The 22,986-nt window shown below is 42.7% G+C and overlaps 1 protein-coding gene across 1 annotated transcript in view; it reads left to right on the plus strand.

The window, feature by feature from the left end:
• Positions 1-1,210: 1,210 nt before the first annotated feature.
• SLC9A1 (solute carrier family 9 member A1) overlaps positions 1,211-22,986 on the plus strand; it is a 55,578-nt gene continuing 33,802 nt past the window's right edge. Inside the window, exon 1 of the mRNA XM_075853446.1 lies at positions 1,211-1,926. Coding sequence (XP_075709561.1) covers positions 1,647-1,926 — 280 coding nt within the window. The 5' untranslated portion in view covers positions 1,211-1,646. The remainder of the gene's footprint in view (positions 1,927-22,986) is intronic.

Raw genomic sequence — 22,986 nt, forward strand, 5'->3', positions numbered from 1 at the left:
TTTATGAGGCATTTCTATACCTTGTTTATCCTCCTAGGTGTTGCCACACTTTGACCTGCTCCCACTCAAGTCTCTGCAGAGTTTATATATCAGATAAGTGCGAGGCTAACTCTATAAGGCAGATCAACCTGATTTTCTTCTTTTGTATTAACAATGTGCTTTTCTGTATTGTGCAAGTGTAAAATTGGTGAGACGTTTTGTAGTTTAATTACATATTGCAATTTTTTTTACACCACAGACTAATAGCGTTGGACTGGCCCACCAGGGAAATTCAATGCAACACTGCCGATTAGCAATGGCCAACCCCCAATATTGCTACAACCACAAGGTGGATGTTAACATCTATGGACTAGGAATGATTTCTTTCATATAGTTGATTGTAGATTGTAAGCCCTTGCGGACAGGGCCTTCAATTCTTCCATACCAGTTTGCCACTCAGCAAGGTCATGTTTATTGTACTTTTTGTTTTTATTGTCTCATTTTATGTATCTAAACCCTTCTGTATTTCCTATGTACAGCGCCCTGGAATTAATGACAATAAATAATAATTGTATAATAATGCAGTACAGTATAGACAGACAATTCCACGGTAATACACAAAAGAGAATACTACATTTTATGTATATAAAAATAAATTTCACCAATGATGATCTGTATTTTTTTCTAACTTCGAGAATTTTATTAATTTTCAAAGAGATGCTGGAGCAGTACACAAGTAGAAACGTTGATGAACTTTATTTTTTATTATTTACTGATTGTTTTGAAGAGGGCGATACATATTAGGCACGGTTCACCCAGCATGCAGCACTATTTTTGCCGTCAAAACTACCGAAACCACAATGGAATCTATTAAGTGTCAATGGGGTTCGACGGGCACCGCTGGAATCTGTCATACGTTACGAACGAACACCGCGCCGCATATGTAAACGGAGCATCTTCAAAGGTAAAACTTTGGGGCCACCCAAAAAGTGTCACATATTCTCCAGAAATATTGTTATTTTTTTATGTCACTTTTATGATAGGTGCTTCATCTAATTTTGAGTCTGGGTGGCATTAATGTGTCATTTAGAAAATCATCAAAGGAAATTCCCCTTGTACCAGTGGAAAACTTTACTGCATGTAATCGACCTCCACTCCAGCAGAGGTCGCTCAATATCTTGTCTCCACCCTAATATTTCAGTGCAGGCGCCCAATCCTCCCGGGTTTCTATCTGTGGAAATAGTAGATAATAATAGAGTAGGAGCTAGTACCTGGAAGAGAGAGCGGCCGGGAGCTCAGAGAGTGGAGGTTGCTGGAAGTAGTGGCACCTGGGGGTGACGGGCCAGGCCGGGGGAGCAGCACACTAGGCACGCCTTGTCTTTAGCTGGCCGCGCTCTTATCGTGCACGTATATAGAGATGTGTATTGTAAAGTGTAGGTCATGTACCTACTGTAATATCCTTGTGTGACACGTACACTAACACTTAGGAGGGAGCGCCCTGGTATGAAGTAGTGTATAGCCCCGTGTATACAGCGCTATGAGAATCCTAGTATCGCTATATATCCAGTATGTGCAGGTATACAGGCGGTCTAGCTGCGTGTATGTATGCATTTAGTATATGAGCCTGCTGCACTGTGTGCGGATCATACTTGGGTGTTTCTTAGAACATGAGGAACATGCCGGCGCTCCCCGAATGCAGGTGGGCAGTGTATGGGCTCCTCATCCTGGCCCTGGTGCCCCTCACTCATGCCAGTTCTCCAGAGCAGGGATTCTCTCACTTCGTACATGAGCCTCATGGGGTCACCGTGGATCCACACACTGCTCCTGGGAATACTACTCGCCATGGCCAGCGCAAATTGTTCCCGGTGCTTGGGGTGGATTATGATTACATTAGAGAGCCGTTTGAGATCGCTTTGTGGATCCTGCTGGCCTGTCTGATGAAGCTGGGTAAGTGGCACCATCATCACTACATGATTTCTATATATTTACAGTCATCCTTTGGGCTGTATATCTTGGGCATCATAACTAATAAGCTTTATGTTTGGTAAAGTTACTTCTCCATAAAATGCTTTTCAAGGGCCATTTACTATGAAGGTCTTCTGTAATACTGGAGGTCATTTATACCACATGCTCGTATTGGTAATGTCAGAAGAGCTGACTATTAGGGAAAGTCTGTAATGATAGAAGAAATACTAATGTGTTGTACCATGCTACTGTGATGGACAGATGTCTACACTAATGGGGGGGAGCTGTCAATCTAGCCTGGTCTCTAGAGAAGCTCCCCAGATCATCTCCAGAACCAGATTCCTTGGCGCATAGTGTGCCCTTGAGTATCTCTTCTAAAATGACAAACCTGGTATCCTAATAAGACCCATATGATCCTGCACCTGACAGGGCAGCATTAGTATGGGACAGATCTGCTTGATTTCTGTTGGTTTTCCCCCTGCCATGCTCCGATCCCACTCAATTTAATGGCATGGTGACTCAGTGGTTATTTATATGTTCTCATGTGAAGCAGGATCACCCAATACAGATTTGTTTTTTTTTTGTGCATATTTGGCGCTCTTGTCAGATGAGAACATAGAAGGGTTCCCTAATGAGCTTATTGCAGTTTCCTGCAATCGGTTGTTGTCACCAGGGAAGTGATGGCATATTAATAGGATATGCCATCGCTAACAGATCATTGGAGGCTCAACCTTTGTGACCCCCACTGCTACCTAGAATGAAGGGACTCTTTGCTGCGCCTGTCCATTTGCTGGGCAGAGAACTGCAATACACCCCCATTCAAGAGACTAACCGAGTTGCTGTACAGTTTATCACTCAAGGCAAGTTCTGATGTGGTGCATATGTCTGCAAATCCGCAGCAAAATAGGCACGTGTTTCATGCGGGTTTCACCCTTTACATGTAAAGGGTTAAATCTACTGCATAAATTTAGAAGAAATCCACGACCTGAGGGGCATCTGACAATCCATGTAGGAATATGTACTTGTTTGTACACCTGCATTGTGGGGAATCCACCACCCTGCACGGTCCTTAAGGACCATGGCGTGTTATAAATGCCCGCTTTTTAAGCGCCACTGTCTCATAACTCTTGAAGCAGCTCACCAATGACTTTTGCATTTACAAAACGTGTCTTTGTACATAAACAAAGTGCACAATTCTTCTCATCCAGGGATATTTAGCTTTTGAAATTGCCCAAAGTTATTTGTGCGTCAAATGTTTGTACACGATTCTATGGTACGATCCTTATCTTTGCTGCATTCCAGCTGTACGTTGCGGTGAGCGTAGTAGAGATATTTGTGATATCACGACTAAGCAGGAACTAACCACTCCTGTACTTAGAGAAGCCTCCTGAATACGGCTTCCACTACCGGCCGTTTTAACCCATTGATCACAGGGGATTCCCACCTTGTGTCACCAGGTGATCAGAGATTGGGGGAACCCTCTACACTCAGCCCTGGGGACCAAGAAAGGACCCCAGGGCTGTGTGTTCTGTAAACGAAAAAAATTAGCTGTCACACTGATAATGCTCGTGAAAACTGTGTCCCATAACGGTTATTATTTTAAGTTGAGCTTTTTTTTTTTCTAAATATGTAAATGAGGCTATACTAGACAAATGGGTGTCAACACCAGCGATTGTCCTGAGGTGGAGCTATCTCACAGCCTCCGACGCTGTCCTATCAGCATGAAGCTGCTTCACACAGTGTGAGAGACTGAGGATGGAGGGAAAGGGGATCACTTCAAATAGCTATATCTCTGGCTGTACACCACCTAGAACAGCAGAGGCATATGAAAGAGGAGATGCTAATCTTTCGGAAGACACCAGGATCACAGTTCTAGCTGTGACACAACCGGGGATATCGCCAGTTGAATACACAGTCAGGAATGGAAGCTGTATACTATATGATCAGCTGTGTTGCTGGGCAGGGAAGAAGAGAACTGTATGCTGATTGGACAGTGTCATACAGAAATCATTACACCGCCCAGAGTGATAAGAAAGAGTCCCCTCCTATTTTGCTATTAGAGCCACCTTCGCGTATTTAGAAAAATGCTCATAACTTTGCAAATAATAAAAGTTTTTTAAAAACAAAACACACTGTAGTTATCAGCAGCAAAGCGCCTATTAGGCTTCCTTCACATTTGCGTCCGGGTCCTGTTCTGACGTTCCGTCGGAGCTTCCCGTCGGAACGGGGCCCTAACTGAAAGAAACAAACCGTTTTCATCACCATTGATCTCAATGTTGACGGATCCGGTGCCAATGGTTTCTGTTTGTCTCAGTTGTGCAAGGGTTCCGTCGTTTTGACAGAATCAATAGCGTAGTCGACTAAGGTATTGATTCAATCAAAACGACAGAACCCTTGCACAACTGAGACAAACGGAAACCATTGGCACCGGATTCGTCACCATTGAAATAAATGGTGATGCAAACGGGAACCTATGGTTTCCGTTTGTTTCGATCAGGCGTTTAAACCCGGCCGCATTGAAGTGGTTGACAGAGGGAAGGGGGCTCCCTCTGTACCCCACTGGCATCCCCTCAACGGTTGCTATGGCAACCAGGAAGCCTAGCACCGGTTTACTGGTCGGCCAGGTACGGAAGCGCCTATTAGGTCCTGCCCAAGGCAAGACCTAATAGGCTTAACTGTCAGATGAAAAATTACAGTTATAATACACTGCACTACATAAGATCTTAAAGTCCCCAAGTAAGTGTAAAAAAATTTTTAAGAAAAATAAAAAGTTTTTAAGTAATAAACAATAATCACCTTGTTTCCCTGATCAAGTCCTTTATAATTAGAACAAAAACTATACATAATACATATTGCCGCTTTCGGAACGGCCTGAACGATAAAAATATAATGTTATTTTTACCGCACGGTGAACACCGTAAAAAATGAAAATAATATACAATTACAGAATTAGTATTTTTTGGTCATCGTGTCTAAGAAAAAATGGAATAAAAAGTGATCAAAAAGTCGCAAGTACCCCAAAATGGTACCCATAAAAACTACAGTTCATTATGCAAAAAACAAGCCCTCTCACAGCGATATAAACTGAAAAAGAAAAAAGTTATGGCTGTCAGAAAATGGCAACACTAAAACATGATTTATTTTAGAAAAGAGTATTTTTATTGTGGGAAATGTCGCTGTAATCGTATCGACCCGCAGAATAAAGTTCTAATGTTGTTTATACTGTACGGTGAACAATGTAAAAAAGAAGAAACAAAACCGTGCTAGAATGGCTGTTTTTTGGTTTCCTCGACTCCCAAAAAATTGAATAAATAGTGATAAAAATAAATAAATCGCATGTACCCCAAAATGGAACCGATAAAAGTTACAGCTCGTTCCACAAAAAATGCGCCCTCACACAGCTCCGTCATAACACGTTATAACTCTCAGAACACAATGAAGCAAAATGATGGTAAATGACGGCCCAGACTAATTTTTTAGGTCCAGTAGTTTTTCACTAAAAACCCCACATCGTCATTTGCTGGACCCCACAGGTTTACTCTGTAGATGCAGCGGAGATGAGGAAACTTTAGGGCCTCGTGCTGCTTATAGGGCTATTGAAGTCAAAGATTAGGCAATACTGGAGCGCAGTTATTTTGTATAATACCCCAAAAACCCTGCCTGTCCATAAAGGATTGGTTCAAAGCGTACCACACCAATCCATGGATTATTCATTCACCCCATTATTACATCATCCTATTATGTCGTGATGCACTGTGCCCAGCTTACATATACCCTGATGTACTCCGCACAGCTTACATATACCCTGATGTACTCCGCACAGCATACGTGTACCCTGATGTACTCGGCGCAGCTTACGTGTACCCTGATGTACTCGGCGCAGCTTACGTGTACCCTGATGTACTCGGCGCAGCTTACGTGTACCCTGATGTACTCGGCGCAGCTTACGTGTACCCTGATGTACTCGGCGCAGCTTACGTGTACCCTGATGTACTCGGCGCAGCTTACGTGTACCCTGATGTACTCGGCGCAGCTTACGTGTACCCTGATGTACTCGGCGCAGCTTACGTGTACCCTGATGTACTCGGCGCAGCTTACGTGTACCCTGATGTACTCTGCGCAGCTTACGTGTACCCTGATGTACTCTGCGCAGCTTACGTGTACCCTGATGTACTCGGCGCAGCTTACGTGTACTCTGATGTACTCGGCGCAGCTTACGTGTACCCTGATGTACTCGGCGCAGCTTACGTGTACCCTGATGACCTCGGCGCAGCTTACGTGTACCCTGATGACCTCGGCGCAGCTTACGTGTACCCTGATGACCTCGGCGCAGCTTACGTGTACCCTGATGACCTCGGCGCAGCTTACGTGTACCCTGATGACCTCGGCGCAGCTTACGTGTACCCTGATGACCTCGGCGCAGCTTACGTGTACCCTGATGACCTCGGCGCAGCTTACGTGTACCCTGATGACCTCGGCGCAGCTTACGTGTACCCTGATGACCTCGGCGCAGCTTACGTGTACCCTGATGACCTCGGCGCAGCTTACGTGTACCCTGATTACCTCGGGGCAGCTTACGTGTACCCTGATGACCTCGGCGCAGCTTACGTGTACCCTGATGTACTCGGCGCAGCTTACGCGTACCCCCACGTTATAAATTGAAATGCCAGTAAAACCCCAAACAAAACTACTACCAAGCAAAATCTGCGCTCCAAAAGCGAAATGGCGGTCCATCTGAGCTTGACCGCGTACTCAAACAGCAGTTTATGACCACATATTGGTTATTGCTGTACTCTGGAGAATCTGCTTAACAATTTATGGGGTGTGTTTCTCCATTGGCACAAGCTGGGTACAACATATTGGTCACTGAAATGGCATGTCAGTGGAAAAATGTCAATTTTCAATCTGCAACATCAAAATGCTCACAATACCTCTAGATGAATTTCTTCAGGGATGTAGTTTCCAAAATGGGGTAGTTTTTTGGGGGCTTTCCAATGTACTGTACCTTAGCACAATGTAACATTGTGTCAGAAAACTAATTTTGTAAAATCTCCACTCCAAAAACCAAATTGCACTCCTTCCCTTTAGAGCCTTGCTGTATGTCCAAACAGTGTCTTTTTAGTTTTCCAAATGGTGTCTTTTTGTCAGTGTTTCCACTGTTTTTGCACCACAAGACCTCTTCAAACCTGACATGGTGCCTAAAATATATTCTAATAAAAACGAGGCCCCAAAATCCACTAGGTGCTCCTTTGCTTCTTAGGCCTGTGCTTCAGTCCATTGGTACACTAGGGCCACATGTGGGATATTTCTAAATACTTCAGAATCTGGGCAATAAAAATTTAGTTGTGTTTCTCTGGTAAATTCTTCTGTGTTAGGTCTCATGCACACGACCATAGCCATGTGCACGGCTGTGATTTTCGGGTCGCTGTGATTATGAGCCTGGACCACAGAACACGGCCGTATAAAGACCTGTCCGTTCTTTCTGTGGTCCAAGCTCCTGGGCCATGCATGGACCGTGAAAACCACGGACGTGTGCATGGGCCCATAGAAATGAATGGGGCCGCAATTCTCCCATGGATTTTCGGGGGAATTCTAGCCGCAAAAGCACATTTGTGTTCATGGGGTCTTAGGGTATGTTCACATGGCCTATTTTTGGCCGTAAATGCCCGAAAAACTGCCAAAAAATCGGAAGCAGAACGCCTCCAAAAATCTGCCTATTGATCTCAATGGGAAAAACGGCGTTCTGTTCCGACGGGCCGTTTTTTTACACGGCCGTTTTGAAAAACGGCCGAGTAAAAAAATGGCTGCGAAAAAGAAGTGCATGTCATACCTTTTATTGCCTAACCATAAAAGTTATCATACTTGTACATATTTGTCTTTGACAAAAAGTATTTAACATTGCAAAAAAAAATTTAATTTGTAAATTTCACCCCTACATTTCTTTCATTCTTGTGAAACGCCTAAAGAGTTAAGAGACTTTCTTAATGCTGTTTTGAATACTTTGAGTGGTGCAGTTTTTAAAATGGGGTGATTTATATAGGGGTTTGTATTGTATGGGCCTCTCAAAGCCACTTCAGAACTGAACTGGTCCCTGAAAAAATAGCCTTAACATTTTCTTGAAAATGCGAGAAATTGCTGCTAAAGTTCTAAGCCTTGTGAGGTCATAGAAAAATAAAAGGATGTTCAAAAAACAATGCAAATATAAAGTAGACATATGGAATATGTGAAATAGTAACTATTTTGTGTGGTATTACTATTTGTCTTACAAGCAGATACATTTAAATTTAGAAAAGCGCTCATTTTTCAAATTTTCTCTAAATTTTGGTGTTTTTCACAAATCTTGAATTTATCGACCAAATTTTTTCACTAACATCAAGTACAATATGTCACGAGAAAACAATCTCAGAATCGATTGGATAGGTAAAAGCATTCCAGAGTTACTACCACAAAGTAACACCTGTCAGATTTGAAAAAATCGGCTTAGTCTTGAAAGAGGCTCTGTCACCACATTATAAGTGGCCTATATTGTACATCATGTAATCGGCGCTGTAATGTTATGACTTATATTCGCTTTATGCTAATGAGTTTCTCAATGGACAACTGGGCGTGTTTTATTATATGACCAAGTGGGCGTTGTACAGAGGAGTGTATGACGCTGACCAATCCGTGACCAATCATCGTCATACACATAAACATACTATAACGCTACTCATGTGTCATGACAATGAATATACATTACCTCCAGTCAGGACGTGATGTCTATTCAGAATCCTGACCACTTCTGTAGTGTCTCTGTGATTTACAGCATAGCAGGCGTAGTCTCGCGAGATGACTGTAAGCTGTCATTCACACCGAGATCTCGCTGTGCTGTGCTGTAACTCACACAGACGCTACAGAAGTGGTCAGGATTCTGAATACACATCACGTCCTGGCTGGAGGTAATGTATATTCATTGTCAGGACACATGAGTAACATTATAGTGTGTTTATGTGGCTGCACATAGCGAAATAGCTATATCGCTATCTGCAGTGTAAATGGAGAAGTGTATGAGGCTGATTGGTCAGCGTCATACACTTCTCTGTACAACGCCCACTTCGCCATATAGTAAAACACGCCCAGTTGTCCATTGAGAAACTCATTAGCATAAAGCTAATATAGATCATAACTCCGTAAAATGATCGTTTTTCTAAATAAAAAACACTGCTGTCACCTACATTACAGCGCCGATCACATCATGTACAAGATAGGCCACTTATAATGTGGTGACAGAGCCTCTTTAAGGCCAAAACGGGTTGTGTCCTGAAGTGGTTAAGGCCCTTTTCAGGCCTAGTCATTAAGGGGTTAATAGGCTTGCCACAGTCTAAGGGCTTATTCAGACGAACGTAAAATACGTCCGTGCAACGCGCGTGATTTTCACGCGCATTGTATGGACCTATGTTAATCTATGGTGCCGTGCAGACTGTCCGTGATTTTCATGCAGCGTGTGTCCGCTGTGTAAAACTCACGACATGTCCTATATTTATGCGTTGTTCGCGAATCACGCACCCATTGAAGTCAATGGGTGCGTGAAAATAACGCGCACCACACGGAAGCACTTCCGTGGGACGCGCGTGATTCGCGCAACAGCAGTAAGAAGTATGAATGAAAACAGAAAAGCACCACGTGCTTTTCTGTTTACAAACATCCAAACGGTGTCATAATGATGGCGGCTGCACGAAAATCACGCAGCCAAGCATCATATGCTGATGACACACGGAGCTGTTAAGTGCCTTTTGTGTGCACAAAACGCACACGCTCGTGTAAATCCGGCCTAAGGATGTCAAGCTAAGTGGCACTGCAGGGGAAATTGCATTAAGGGGGTTTTACACTGGGCGATTATCGTGCAGACGAGCGTTCATATAACGCTCGTTGCCAATAATTTCCCTGTGTACCAGGGCAGCGATCAGCAGGTGAACGAGCAAATGCTCGGTCATCTGCTGATCGTATCATTTTAAAAAAGTAAAATTATCATCGTTGTCGGCAGCGCATCTCCCTGAGGCGCTGCCGTCATGATAATGTATGGGGACGGAGTAACGACCACTCGTCCCCATCCATAGCTCCGTGTGACAGGAGCAAATGAGCGCCGATGAACGATGTTTCGTTGTTCGGCGCTCGCTGCACCAGCCTATTGTCCACAATGGCCATTTAAACCAATAGTCCTCTATAGAGTAAAAAAACAAAAGCTTCTCTTAGTACTTTTTTTTTGCTCTGGCTGGGATCCTTTTCTCATTTTGTTTTAATAGTGGTGATCTTCAAGACAACTCCTTTAAATGAAACAATGCATTGTGAAGTTAGCCAATGTAGCTACAGTGCAGCCGAGCTTTAAAGGGTTGTTCGCTTTTGAGTCTGCAGAACCTTTGTCCGTGTACTACAGTATATATTACAAAGCAGGCCACTGTCACATGAATGAACTTGTTCTTGCAGTATTAGGCCCAGTTCACACAGTTTTGTGACGTGGAAACCGCGTTGGAATCGGCGAGAAAAAACTGGCTGCGGGTAAAAAAAACACTTTGATAATCGTGGCAAGAATTTGCAGGCGCGTCAAATACTGCTTCAAAATTCCTTAAAGGAATATTGAGGCCGATTTTTCTGCCTGCAAATAAGCTTTGTGTGAACAGGGCCTTAAAATGTATTGAAATGTATTTATGAGAAAGACACGACACATTTAAGATCTTGGCTGTGGGTTATACGTTGTAGTTTTTTTTTATTTTCTATTTTTTTTGCAAAATTAAATTAAAAAAAAAAACAAACAACAAAACGATGGCTGTGGATACACTGCACCAAAAAGCCAAAAGTTTTCTTTTTCAGGAAGAGCATATTTGTCAACATTGTATTTCCTCTCACCTACTTCAATCTGTCCTCTCTGAGAGCGGCACGCAATAGAGACTGGCACGCTGTTTTGAATAAAGTGTTTTTTTTATGTATGAATATGGTGTTTTGTCTAAATTTACATTTTATTAGTTGCAGCGTGCTGTGAGCCAGGAGTCCTCGGTAATCATCACGACTCCCAGCACCCACCCGCCGATGATTGACGGCTTTCTCCCGCAGTTTGCGGTTGGAAAATCCGCAGCTTACTACTGTAGCAGCAAAGTAGATACAATGTTAAAGAACTAATCCACATGCTGCAAAAATTTCCATTCAGAAATTGACCTTTTTAATCTGCAGCATGTCAATTTATGCTGCGGAATGGTTATTTTCGCCCTTGAGTTTAATAGGGAATTGAAAATCTGCAGCGAACAGCAAATGCTGCAATTTTTGTGCAGAAATGCTGTGAATTTGCAGCAAAAATCGCAATTGCACGTAGGAAAAAAAATCAACATGTTTTCTCTTTAAATTAAATTAAAAAGACCATACTTGCATTCCCTGGTCTCCCATAGCGATGCCTCACTTCTTCCAAGGCTTTTCTATGTGCGGGTCGGCCTCCTGTGATGACGTTTCGTCCTATGTGATCGCTGCATCCAATCACAGGCTGCAACGGACACAAGGGACAATATGTCATCCCAGGAGGCTGGCAGCACGGAGACCAGTCGGGAGAGCAGAGACGTGGCACTACGGGAAACCAGGGGAGGTGAGTAAAGTATTTTTTTGTGGCAAATCCGGAGCGTAATACAGTACCAGCAAAGTAAATACGATTTTAAGAAATCTCTTCTACACGTTGCAGAATTTTTCTGCACGTAATTTGACCTGTGGTGCGGTCAATTTCCAAAAATCGCAATATTAAGTGCAGATTTTAGCTGCGGTTTAGATGTGGGGTTTCCACATCAAATTCGGCTTTATGTGCATGTAGCTTAAAAGCAGATCTGTCAGTATAATATGCTGTGTATGAATGCTTAGGAGTCTGGCCTATTCATGGGGAAAAAGCTGCCCCGGCTTCACACGTATTCAGAAGCCTTGGCTGCGGGTGCTCATCTTGTAGCCCTAGTCTTTATTGGTTTTATTGCCTCTGTTTAGTACAATAAGTGCACAGCGTTGTACTGTTCTGGGTATTTATTAGCAGGGCTGCAATGGATGTTAGAGTACTTCCAGCCAAAAGTGAATACTTATGGGTAGCTACTGTCAAGTCTTTCTGTGTGGATGAGATTTGAACAAATCTCTTCCACGCGCTGCATAAAAAAGCCACCGAAAAAAACGTTCCTATATTGACCTGCAGTGCGTTTTTTTAATCCGCAGCATCTCAACTGATGCTGCGGAATCGCTTGCTTTCTGTTGAGGGTTTTGCCCATTGGTAAAACCTGCAACAAATAGCAGATGTTGTGATTTCTTTGCGGTGGAAAAGCTGTGATTCCGCTGCAAAAATCGCAAATCAGAAAAAAATTAAAGATTATACTTACCCAGATCTCTATGCTTCTGCATTCAGCCAAGCCTCCAGGGATGACATTTCATCCCTTGTGACTGCTGCAGCCAATTGGATGAAACGTCATCCCAGGAGGTTTGCCTGCAGGTCGTCAGAGAGACGTGTCACCATTACTATGGGTAAGTGTAGGCGTTTTTTTTTTTTTTTTTCTTTTACCGCTGTTTTTCCAGCGGAACTTCAAGCTGAAAAAATGCACCGCAATTTGGTGCCGTTTTTCGTCCAGAATTCCCTGCGGGCTCCAGGGTCGAAAATGCTGTGTAATTTTACGCAACATATCCGCCCGGTGTGAACGTAGCCTTATAGCGAATACAGGGAGCACAAGGCTTTTCTTATGTAGAGCTACATTACCTGTACAAATGTTATATGGTTACTGATTTCACCCATCGGATTGCAATCGGGGAAATCCGTGATAAATCTGGAAGAAATCTGTGACAGATGAATTTAAAAATTCCTCATCATGTGAGTGGGGTTTTGTAAATTGCCACATTCACAAGAAAGTACAAATATAATGCATGAAAACGGCGGTCTGGTGCAGGAATGGTTACATAAAAAATTCTGCACATTCATTGTTAAAATATTAAGGTTGGCTATTTTCGATATGTAAAGAAATGAGGCGAATCAGAATGAATGTTTGGAAGGTCATGTTTTACTCATCAAACGCTCTAGTGATCCAGCAGCATTGGTAGAATTTTTGAGCAGGTCATAAGGGAAGGATTGTTGATCAATCCACAGTGTGATGTGTCGGGAAACACAGAAATGTTTGCAATAAAATTTGCGGCCTGTGACTGCGCCCTCAGGCCCTGTTCGCACAGTGGAGACTTTGCATGTATTTTCAAGCCGAAACCTTGAATAGAAGAAGTATATAAAGGAAGGCCTTAAAGTGTTTCCTCTCATGGATTCATGTATTTGGCTTGAAAAAATGCATGCAAAATAAGCGGCAAATCTGCACTGTGTGAACAAGGCCTTACAGTATGTTTCCACAGGCAGGAGTCCCTGCAGATTTTCTGCAACAGAAAATCTGAAATAAAATCTTTAAAAAAAACACTGATAAATCATTCACAAAAATTTGCAGCAAATAGTGCGTTATTACTGCAGATTTTCCACAGCGATTTTACGTGTGGATTTAGTGTAAAGCAATGAATGTAGCAAACATGTGCACCTGCGGTTTTTACTGTGTAAACCGCAATAAGACTCAACTTGCGTATTTTAGAGCGGGATTTATGTTCTCCATTCAAGTCTATGGCCTGAACACGCATTCTACATTGACATGCTACAAAATTGAAGACCGCACCAAAGAAGATTTGCAGAGATCTCATCCATTTTGCTGCTACTGTAAATGCAGCAAAATATCCGCATAGAATTCCAATGCAGAAATACCGCAATGTTTACGCTGTTGGAACCCAACCTTAACCCCTTAACGCTCCATGACCTACTATTAGGTCATGCTAACTGTAGCGTTCGCGCTCAGTGACCTAATAGTAGGTCATGGAGTAAACACGGCGCCGTTCGCGCGGGGCGCGTTCATGAGCTGTGATAGCTGCTGTTTCCGACAGCAGACTATCACTGCTCAATGTGCCGGGACCGATCGCGGAGCTCCCCCGCCGATTAACCCCTCAGAAGCCGCGTTCAATAGCGATCGCGGCTTCTTAGGGGTTAATCCGCCATCGCCGGCCTGCTACACGATAGCGGCCGGCAATGGTGACTATGGCAACCGGACACCAAACAATGGCGTCCGGCTATGCCATAGACGGAAGCCTAGTGGGTCCTGACAACGTCAGGACCCACTATGCTTGCTGTCAGTGAGTAGCTGACAGTTCTAATACACTGCACTACGCATGTAGTGCAGTGTATTAGAATAGCGATCAGGGCCTCCTGCCCTCAAGTCCCCTAGTGGGACAAAGTAATAAAGTAAAAAAAAAGTTAAAAAAAGATGTGTAAAAATAAGAAAATAAAAGTTTTAAAAGTAATAAAAGTAAAAGTCCCACTTTTTACCTTATCAGTCATTTATTTTTAATAAAAATATATAAACAAACAAACTATACATAATTGGTATCGCCGCGTCCGTAACGGCCTGAACTACAAAATTATTTTGTTATTTATCCCGCACGGTGAACGCCGTAAAAAAAAATATTAATAAACCGTACCACAATCACAATTGTTTGGTCACTTCACCTCCCAAAAAATGGAATAAAAAGAGATCAAAAAGTCGCATGTACCGAAAAATGGTAATGATTGAAACTACAGTTCGTTACGCAAAAAATAAGTCCTCGCACGGCTTTATTGATTGAAAAATAAAAACGTTATGGCTCTTAGAATAAGGTAACACAAAAAGTGAATGATTGTTTACAAAACTTATTTTATTGTGCAAACGCCATAAGACATAAAAAAAAACTATAAACATCTGGTATCGCCGTGATCGTATCGCCCCGCAGAATAAAGTGAATATGTCATTTATAGCGCACGGTGAACGCTGTAAAAAAAAAAGTATACAAAAACAATAGTAGAATTGCTGTTTATTAGTCACCACGCCACCTAAAAATAGAATAAAAACTGATCAAAAAGCCGCATGCACCCCAAGAAAACTACAATGGATTCCTCAAGGGGTCTAGTTTCCAAATTGGGGACACTTTTGGGGGGTTCCCAATGTTTTGGCACCACAAGACCTCTTCAAACCGGACATGGTGCCTAATAAAAAAGAGGGCTCAAAATCCGCTAGGTGCTCCTTTGCTTCGGAGGCCGGTGCTTCAGTCCATTACCGCACTAGGGACACATGTGGGATATTTCTCTAAACTGCAGAATCTGGGCAATAGGTATTAAGTTGCGTTTCTCTGATAAATCCTTTTGTGTTATAAAAAAAATTGTATAAAAAGAGTAAATTTCACCTCTACTTTGCTCTAAATTTCTGTGAAACACCTAAAGGGTTCATAAACTTTCTAAATGCTGTTGTGAATACTTTGAGGGGTCTAGTTTCTAAAATGGGGTATTTGATAGGGGTTTCTAATATATGGGCCCCTCAAAGCAACTTCAGAACTGAACTGGAACCTAAAAATTTTTATAAATGAGGCAATACTTCGCTTCTTACATTATACTGATAATGAGCCGTGCCCACCCCGAAATGACCCCAGTTTTGACCGTTTGTATAAACGGAGACCCCTATTAGACCGTTTCAGTGCCCGGTTTTCCCAAGCATTCACCCCCGAGAAGTGTTTTTCTATTGATGAGTCCCTGGTACATTTTAAAGGGAGGGTTCAATTCCGCCAGTACCTGCCAGGTAAGAGGGCAAGGTATGGCGTGAAGATGTATAAGCTGTGCGAGAGTGCATCAGGGTATACCTACAGATTTAGGATATATGAAGGAAAGGCCACCCCCAAACCAGACTGCATCCTGGACTACAATAGGTACATGGGAGGGATGGACTTGTCAAATCAAGTCCTGAAGCCCTACAGCGCCATGCGGTGTGGTAGAAGAAGCTGGCCGGGCACATCATACAGATGGCTTTGTACAATGCGTACGTGCTACGTCGATGTGCAGGCCAGAGGGGAACTTTCCTGGAATTTCAAGATCTAATCTTTAGGGACCAGGAAGGGGGGGCACCCAGTACTTCTGGAAGCAAGGCCACACGCATCGTACCAGGGCAACACTTTCCAGGAGAAGTTCCCCAAACCGGTGGAAAGGGAAAGCGTCAAAAGAGGTGCAGAGTCTGCTATAAGAGCGGGATAAGGAAGAACACAATATACCAATGTGACACGTGTCCCGAAAAACCAGGGCTCTGTATAAAAGATTGTTTTAAAATGTATCATACATCCCTTGATTTTTAATTTACCCTGATGCACTCCGCACAGCTTACCCCCCTCATCTTTCCCTTCTGAGCCCTGCCGTATGCCCAGGCAGCTGATCACAGCCACATGTAGGGTATTGCCGTACCCAGGAGAACCCACATTACAATTTAAGGGGTGTATATCTCCGGTGGCGCATGCTGGGCACAATATATTGGACACTGAAATGGCATATACATATATAAAATTGCAAATCTCACTCTGCACCATCTGCTGCGCATTATCTTTTACACAGTACCTGTGGGGTCAAAATGCTCACTACACCTCTAGATGAATGTCTTAAGGGGTGTAGTTTTTAAAATAGGGTCACTTCTCGGGGGTTTCAACTGTACTGGTACCTCAGGGGCTTCTGCATACATGACTTAGCACCAGAAAAGTTCCAGTAGGCCAAATGGTGGTCCTTTTCTTCTGAGCCCTCCCATGGGCCCAAACGGCAGTTTATCACCACAAATGGGGTATTGCCGCACTAAGGACAAATTGGGCAACAAAATGGGGTATGTTGTTCCCTGTGAAAATAAGAAATTTTGATCAAAAATGACATCTTATTGGAAAAAATATCATTTTTTTCATTTCACAGCCCAATTCAAATAGGTTCTGTGAAAAAACTGTGCGGTCAAAATGATAACAAAAACCATCAATGAATTCCTTGAGGGGTGTAGTTTCCAAAATGGGGTCACTTCTGGTGGGTTTCCATTGCTTTGATACCTCTGGGCCTCTGCAAATGCGACATGGCACCCGAAAACCAATCCAGCAAAATCTGGACTCCAACAAACACATAGCGTTCCTTTCCGTCTGAGCCCTCCCATGGGCCCAAACGGCAGTTTATCACCACAAATGGGGTATTTCCGCACTAAGGACAAATTGGGCAACAAAATGGGGTATGTTGTTCCCTGTGAAAATAAGAAATTTTGATCAAAAATGACATCTTATTGGAAAAAATATCATTTTTTTCATTTCACAGCCCAATTCAAATAGGTTCTGTGAAAAAACTGTGCGGTCAAAATGATAACAAAAACCATCAATGAATTCCTTGAGGGGTGTAATTTCCAAAATGGGGTCACTTCTGGTGGGTTTCCATTGTTTTGATACCTCAACACCTCTTCAAACCTGGCATGCTGCCTAAAATATATTCTAATAAAAAAGAGGCCTCAAAATGCACTAGGTGCTTCTTTGCTTCTAGGGCTTGTGTTTTAGTCCACGAGCGCAGTAGAGCCACATGTGGGACATTTCTAAAAACTGCAGAATCTGGACAATACATATTTAGTAGTATTTCTCTGCTAAAACCTTCTCTGTTACTAAAAAAAAATTTAATAAAATTGAAATTCAGCAGAAAAAATGAAATTTGCAAATTTCATTTCCACTTTGCTTTAATTCCTGTGAAATGCCTGAAGGGTTAATAAGCTTTCTAACTGCTGTTTTGAATACTTTGAGGGGTCTAGTTTTTAAAATGGGGTGTTTTATGGGGGTTTCTAATACATAGGCCACTCGAATCCACTTCAGAACTGAACTGGCACCTTCAAAAAAAGGCTTTTTAAATTTTCTTAAGAATATGAGAAATTGCTGTTTATGTTCTAAGCCTTGTAACGTCCAAGAAAAATAAAATAATGTTCAAAAAACGATGCCAATCTAAAGTAGACATATGGGAAATGTGAACTAGTAACTATTTTGGGTGGTATAACCGTCTGTTTTTCAAGCAGATGCATTTAAATTCTGAAAAATGCTATTTTTTGTAAATTTTCTCTAAATTTTGCAATTTTTCACAAATAAAGACTGAATATATCGACCAAATTTTACCACGAACATGAAGCCCAAAGTGTCACGAGAAAACAATCTCAGAATCGCTTGGATAGGTTTAAGCATTCCGACGTTATTACCACATAAAGTGAAATATGTCAGATTTGAAAAATGGGCTCTGAGCCTTAAGGCCCAAACTAGGCTGCGTCCTTAAGGGGTTAAAGTAGGGTTGCACGATGCATTGAAATTTTTATACTATTTCGATGCCGTGCACCCTCAAACGGTTCAATACCGTTATTTCATGTATTTCAATAGTAACACGTGAATGTTGTTAGAGCAGGGCTGCGGCTGTGTAATACAGGCATTGCCCCGCTTCGGAGTCCTGTCAGGTGTGCGTGCAAACAGCATAAGTTGATTCGACCAGCACTGCACTAACTATTGCCAGGACTGAAGACAAAACATGGCAGGAGCAGTACAAAACACTCCCATGTTCTCTGTCTTCAGTGCCTGCGCCGCCGCTCATTAGTGCAGCGCTAGGCGAATCACCTCATGCTGATCGCGCGCGTGCACTTATTGTCAGGAGCGGGGCAATGGCTGTAACGCTCTAACGGTGGAGATCAGAGAAACCTCTCATCGCCGCCGCTATTCCCTTGAATGCTGCGATCAAAGCTGACCACAGCATTCAAGGGGTAAATGAGAAGGGGGGATGCCCTTTGGATTGCATCACAGGGAATCCCTGTGATATGATTGGGGGACATACCATATATGGGCAGACAGCCCCAGGGTCTATTGAAGCACCCCAGGCCTATCTTACCATATTTCCTGTTAGGGCATACTAAGGTATGTCCTAACAACTGTACTGGAATATAGATATATGCCAGTACATTTAAAGTTTAAAAAGTAAAAAAATTAAGTAATGATAAATAAAGAAAAAACACACACATTACAATAAACATTAAAATAAGTCTCAATAGATAAGATATACACATATTCGGTATCGTCGCGACCGTAATAACAAATTTATAGCGTCATTTATGATGTTTATAAAATAAACAGTTTTCTTTCACTTATTAAGGTGAGGCACGAGGTATTATGAATATTAAACCTCCATGTGCCTCACATTAGTAATAATTAACCCCATCCTGTACCTCACACATTAACCCAATGTTGTCCATTATGACTGTGAGGAACATGATAGGGTTAATTACTATTATGTAAGACACATGGAGGTTCAAAATTCATCACACCTCGCGCCTCACATCAGAAAACGGAAGAACATTTTTGTTTTATTGTTGGCAAAGTATGGTTTTGGTATCGAGTATCGCAATACTACACGGAGTATCGGTATCGGTCTTAATTCTGGTATTGTGACAACCCTACCTTAGAGTGCAGTCACACGTGACAGATTTTGTTGCAGAAATATTTCGGTAACTGGTTCATGGAGTTCTGCAAGTTCCATTCAGTTTAATGAAACTGATTTCAAGTCGTAGAAATTTTCTGCGACAAAATCTTCCGTGTGTGACTGCACACTTGAATAGAAAGCTTGACTTTGCACTGTAATGACTTGACTAATAAATGGTTTCTCTAACTTTCTGCTTTTATCAGAGGTAACAGTTCAAAAATTATGCTAGTATTAAAGGGGTTTTATCTAGCCCTCCTCAGCTGGGTTTCACACTTGCGTTCTGCCATTCCGTTATTCTGCTCCGTCATAGGAGCAGAACAAGGTAATAACGGAACCAACGGTTCCGTTGCACAACGGACACCGTCGATTGCAGACGGAAGCCTTTGACTTTAATAGGTTCAGTCGGCTTTCCATCGGGGTGTCCGTGATTTTACCGGAAACAATAGCGCAGCATGCTGCACTATTGTCTCCGGTAATTCCTGCTGGATCTGCGACGGAGGCCCCTAACAGAGCCTTCAACGCAGATGTGAATGAACCCTAATTCATGTAGAATAAGGGGGCTTCCTTGCGGACCATGCTCCCATTATATAGTATGGGAGCGCGGTCCGTAAAAATAAAAAAATAGGACATGTCCTATTTTTACGGAAAGGTTTCTACGGCCCGGCCACCATGCCTTACAGGTGAATCAGTTTTACAAACTTGTTTCAGGTTGAATAGTCTAAGAATATGTTCACACGGCAGCGTCCGTAACGGCTGAATTTACGGGGCTGTTTCCGGGAGAAAACAGCCCCGTCATTTCAGCCGTAACGGCATGTGCAGGCGCTTGAACGCCGCGTCCATTACGGATGTAACTGGAGCTGGTTTTTCATTGAGTCCCTTTTGAAAACTTCTCCATTTACGTCTGAAGAAGTGACATGACACTTCTTTGATGCGGGCGTCTATTTACGCGCCGTCTTTTGACCACGTAAATATACGCCTCATGTGAACAGACAAACGTCAGCCCATTGCTTTCAATGGGCAGACGTTTGTCAACGCTTTCAAGCCGTATTTTCGTACGTAATTCCAGGCGTAAAACGCCCAAATTACGTCCGTAAATAAGCTGTGTGAACATACCCTTAGGCTGCATTCACACACAAATCTGCGGTTGAGTTGTGGTCCCATTCATTTCTATGGGCCCATGCACACGACCGTGGTTTCCACGGTCTGTGCATTGCCCGGGAGCCTGGACCGCAAAAAGATAGGACATGTCTTATTACGGCCGCAATTTGTAGTCGGGCTCATTAAAATTAATGTGCACGTGCGGACCGCGGATGACACTCTGCAGTTGTCCGAGCAACAATTCACCTGCCGCACACACCACTACGGTCGTGTGCATGAGGCCTAAGGGTACACTTACATGGTGCGGTAAAATCGCTATTTATTACTACTAAAACGTGGCACAAACTGTTGTTTTGCAGTAATCACGGTCAACGTACCCTTAGGGCTCATGCTGAGTGCACGGACCTGTACAGTGGTGAACATTGCATTACAGTTCCGCAGTATGTGCCTGGGGGCACTGCTTGTGATGCTTACATGAGCATTACTTCTAGTGAATGTTAGCTCCGTAATATGGCATGAGATGTAGCATTCCATAATATTTTTAATGGTAACCAATTCTCGCGGTATCGGTTAGAAAAAACTGCGGTACGGTAGATTTTTATGGTAGTTGTATTTGTGATCCTCTTTTTATGGACCCAGAATATGGTCATGTGCATGAGGCCTAAGGTTGGGTTCACACTGTGCGTTTTTGTTGCGGTTTAAGCATGCGGTTTTCTGTTTTGGTAGGTAAACTCCAATGTCTCTCAATGAGAGTTCATCAACCAAAATAAATGTATGGTTAAAACGCAGAGTGGAAATGCAGCCATAAGCTCAATTCTCACTTGTATTTCATGGACCCCTCTGACCGAGACCTATCTGTCGTGGGAACGTTCGAATAGTGTCACATCAATGTATTGACTTTTTGTCCAGTTCCAGGTCCGTTTGCAACACTTTGATAGACCGTTCGATTCCACTCCTGTAATATTTGCACAGCTAAATATAAAGCTTGTCACCATGAGCTTTTTACGTTGCCACAGAAGCATAAGTTTAAGATCCTGAAACATCTGATAACCCCCCGTTTTTTGTGATCACACCTGATGTACAGTAAAGTCTGTTTCGGCCTGGCAATCCTTGGTTCTACCCTCCATCTATACAGAACATGTACGCGCCCACTTTTAATCGCAATGTAGTCATTGTATACATGGGGCATATTATCATTAAAGTCTAATAGGTTCTTTATGAATCAGCCCATACCAAATAGACCCTAGTGACAAGTGAGTAAAGGATGATTTTGTTCCATACATGACCAACAAATAAAACATGCCCAATTGAATTAAAATTATACTTCTCGAGCCATGCCTGGACAATTGCAAACAAATACATTTTAAAGTAGTTGCCCACTCTTTACATAGTGTAGCTAAATGTTTAACAAGCCTCTGACATGTTATAGTGACATGTCAGAAGTTTGGATTGGTGGGGGTCCGAGCACGGAGACCCCCGCCAATCTCTAGAACGAAGCAGCTGAAGTGCTTGTGTCAGTGCTCAGCCGCTTCGTGTCTGTTCGCTTTTTCTGGAAATAAATGTATCTGTGTATGGACTCGATAAAATGTCTATGAGCCCGTACTCCGATACATCGGCTTTCCGGAAAAAGCCAAACAGACCCGAATCAGCTGAGCGCTCATGCGCTTCAGCTGCTTCGTTCTAGCGATTTGGTGGTGGTCTCAGTGCTCGGACCCCCACCAATCCAAACTTCTGACCTGTCACTATGACATGTAAGAAGTTTGTCAAACGTTTAGCTACACTTTAATTTATTTAGAGAACAGCAAATCATACCGTTTACTAATATACATGTATTTAAAATTCGGATCACCAACTTTTCTTATATTAATGCAGTTGACACTGCCTAAAAAAAAGTCTATACTTTGAGTGCCGCCATCTTTAGTCCATTCAGTTATAATATGGATGCATTCCTATATACTATAGCACTGCGTCCATATTATAATGGAATGTAATAAAGATGGCGAAACTCATGTGATCCACCACCCACACCTGTCCAGGTATATAACAGGTTAATAGTAGGTTTTTGAGGAGTAGAAGGTATAAAATATTTTTAACTACAGCAGCATCTCATCATCATGTCTGTGAGGGGTAGCTCTTACATTATCCTCCTTGTCCTCACAGCGCCGCAGGCCCCTTCAAAACAGCTGATCGGCGTGGTTACCGAAAGTCAGGCCCATCAATTTCTTATGTCCGGAAAACCCCTTTAACTTTATTAACATGAAATTGCATGGCGACTGTCGGCCATTTTAAAAATCATTTAGAGACAGTGAATGCACACACGGTGTTTCCTCCATAACCCTATTGCTAACTGAATATTAGGGGTCGCGTGCGCGCGCGCATGACTTGACAACCACTTGACAATGTTTGACAGACTTATTCTGTAGCAGTGGTTTATGGTATTTATTTTGCTCTTGCCACCAGACACGTTGCCCTGATAATTGGCCCATGTAAATGGGTTCTTACTTGTATGATATGCCCTTGTTATGAAGTTGTGGCATTCAATAATTCTAATGTGAGTATATACCAAGACGTATAATTAG

The sequence above is a fragment of the Rhinoderma darwinii genome, chromosome 2 (genome assembly GCF_050947455.1).
Source record: "Rhinoderma darwinii isolate aRhiDar2 chromosome 2, aRhiDar2.hap1, whole genome shotgun sequence".
NCBI lineage: Eukaryota > Metazoa > Chordata > Amphibia > Anura > Rhinodermatidae > Rhinoderma > Rhinoderma darwinii.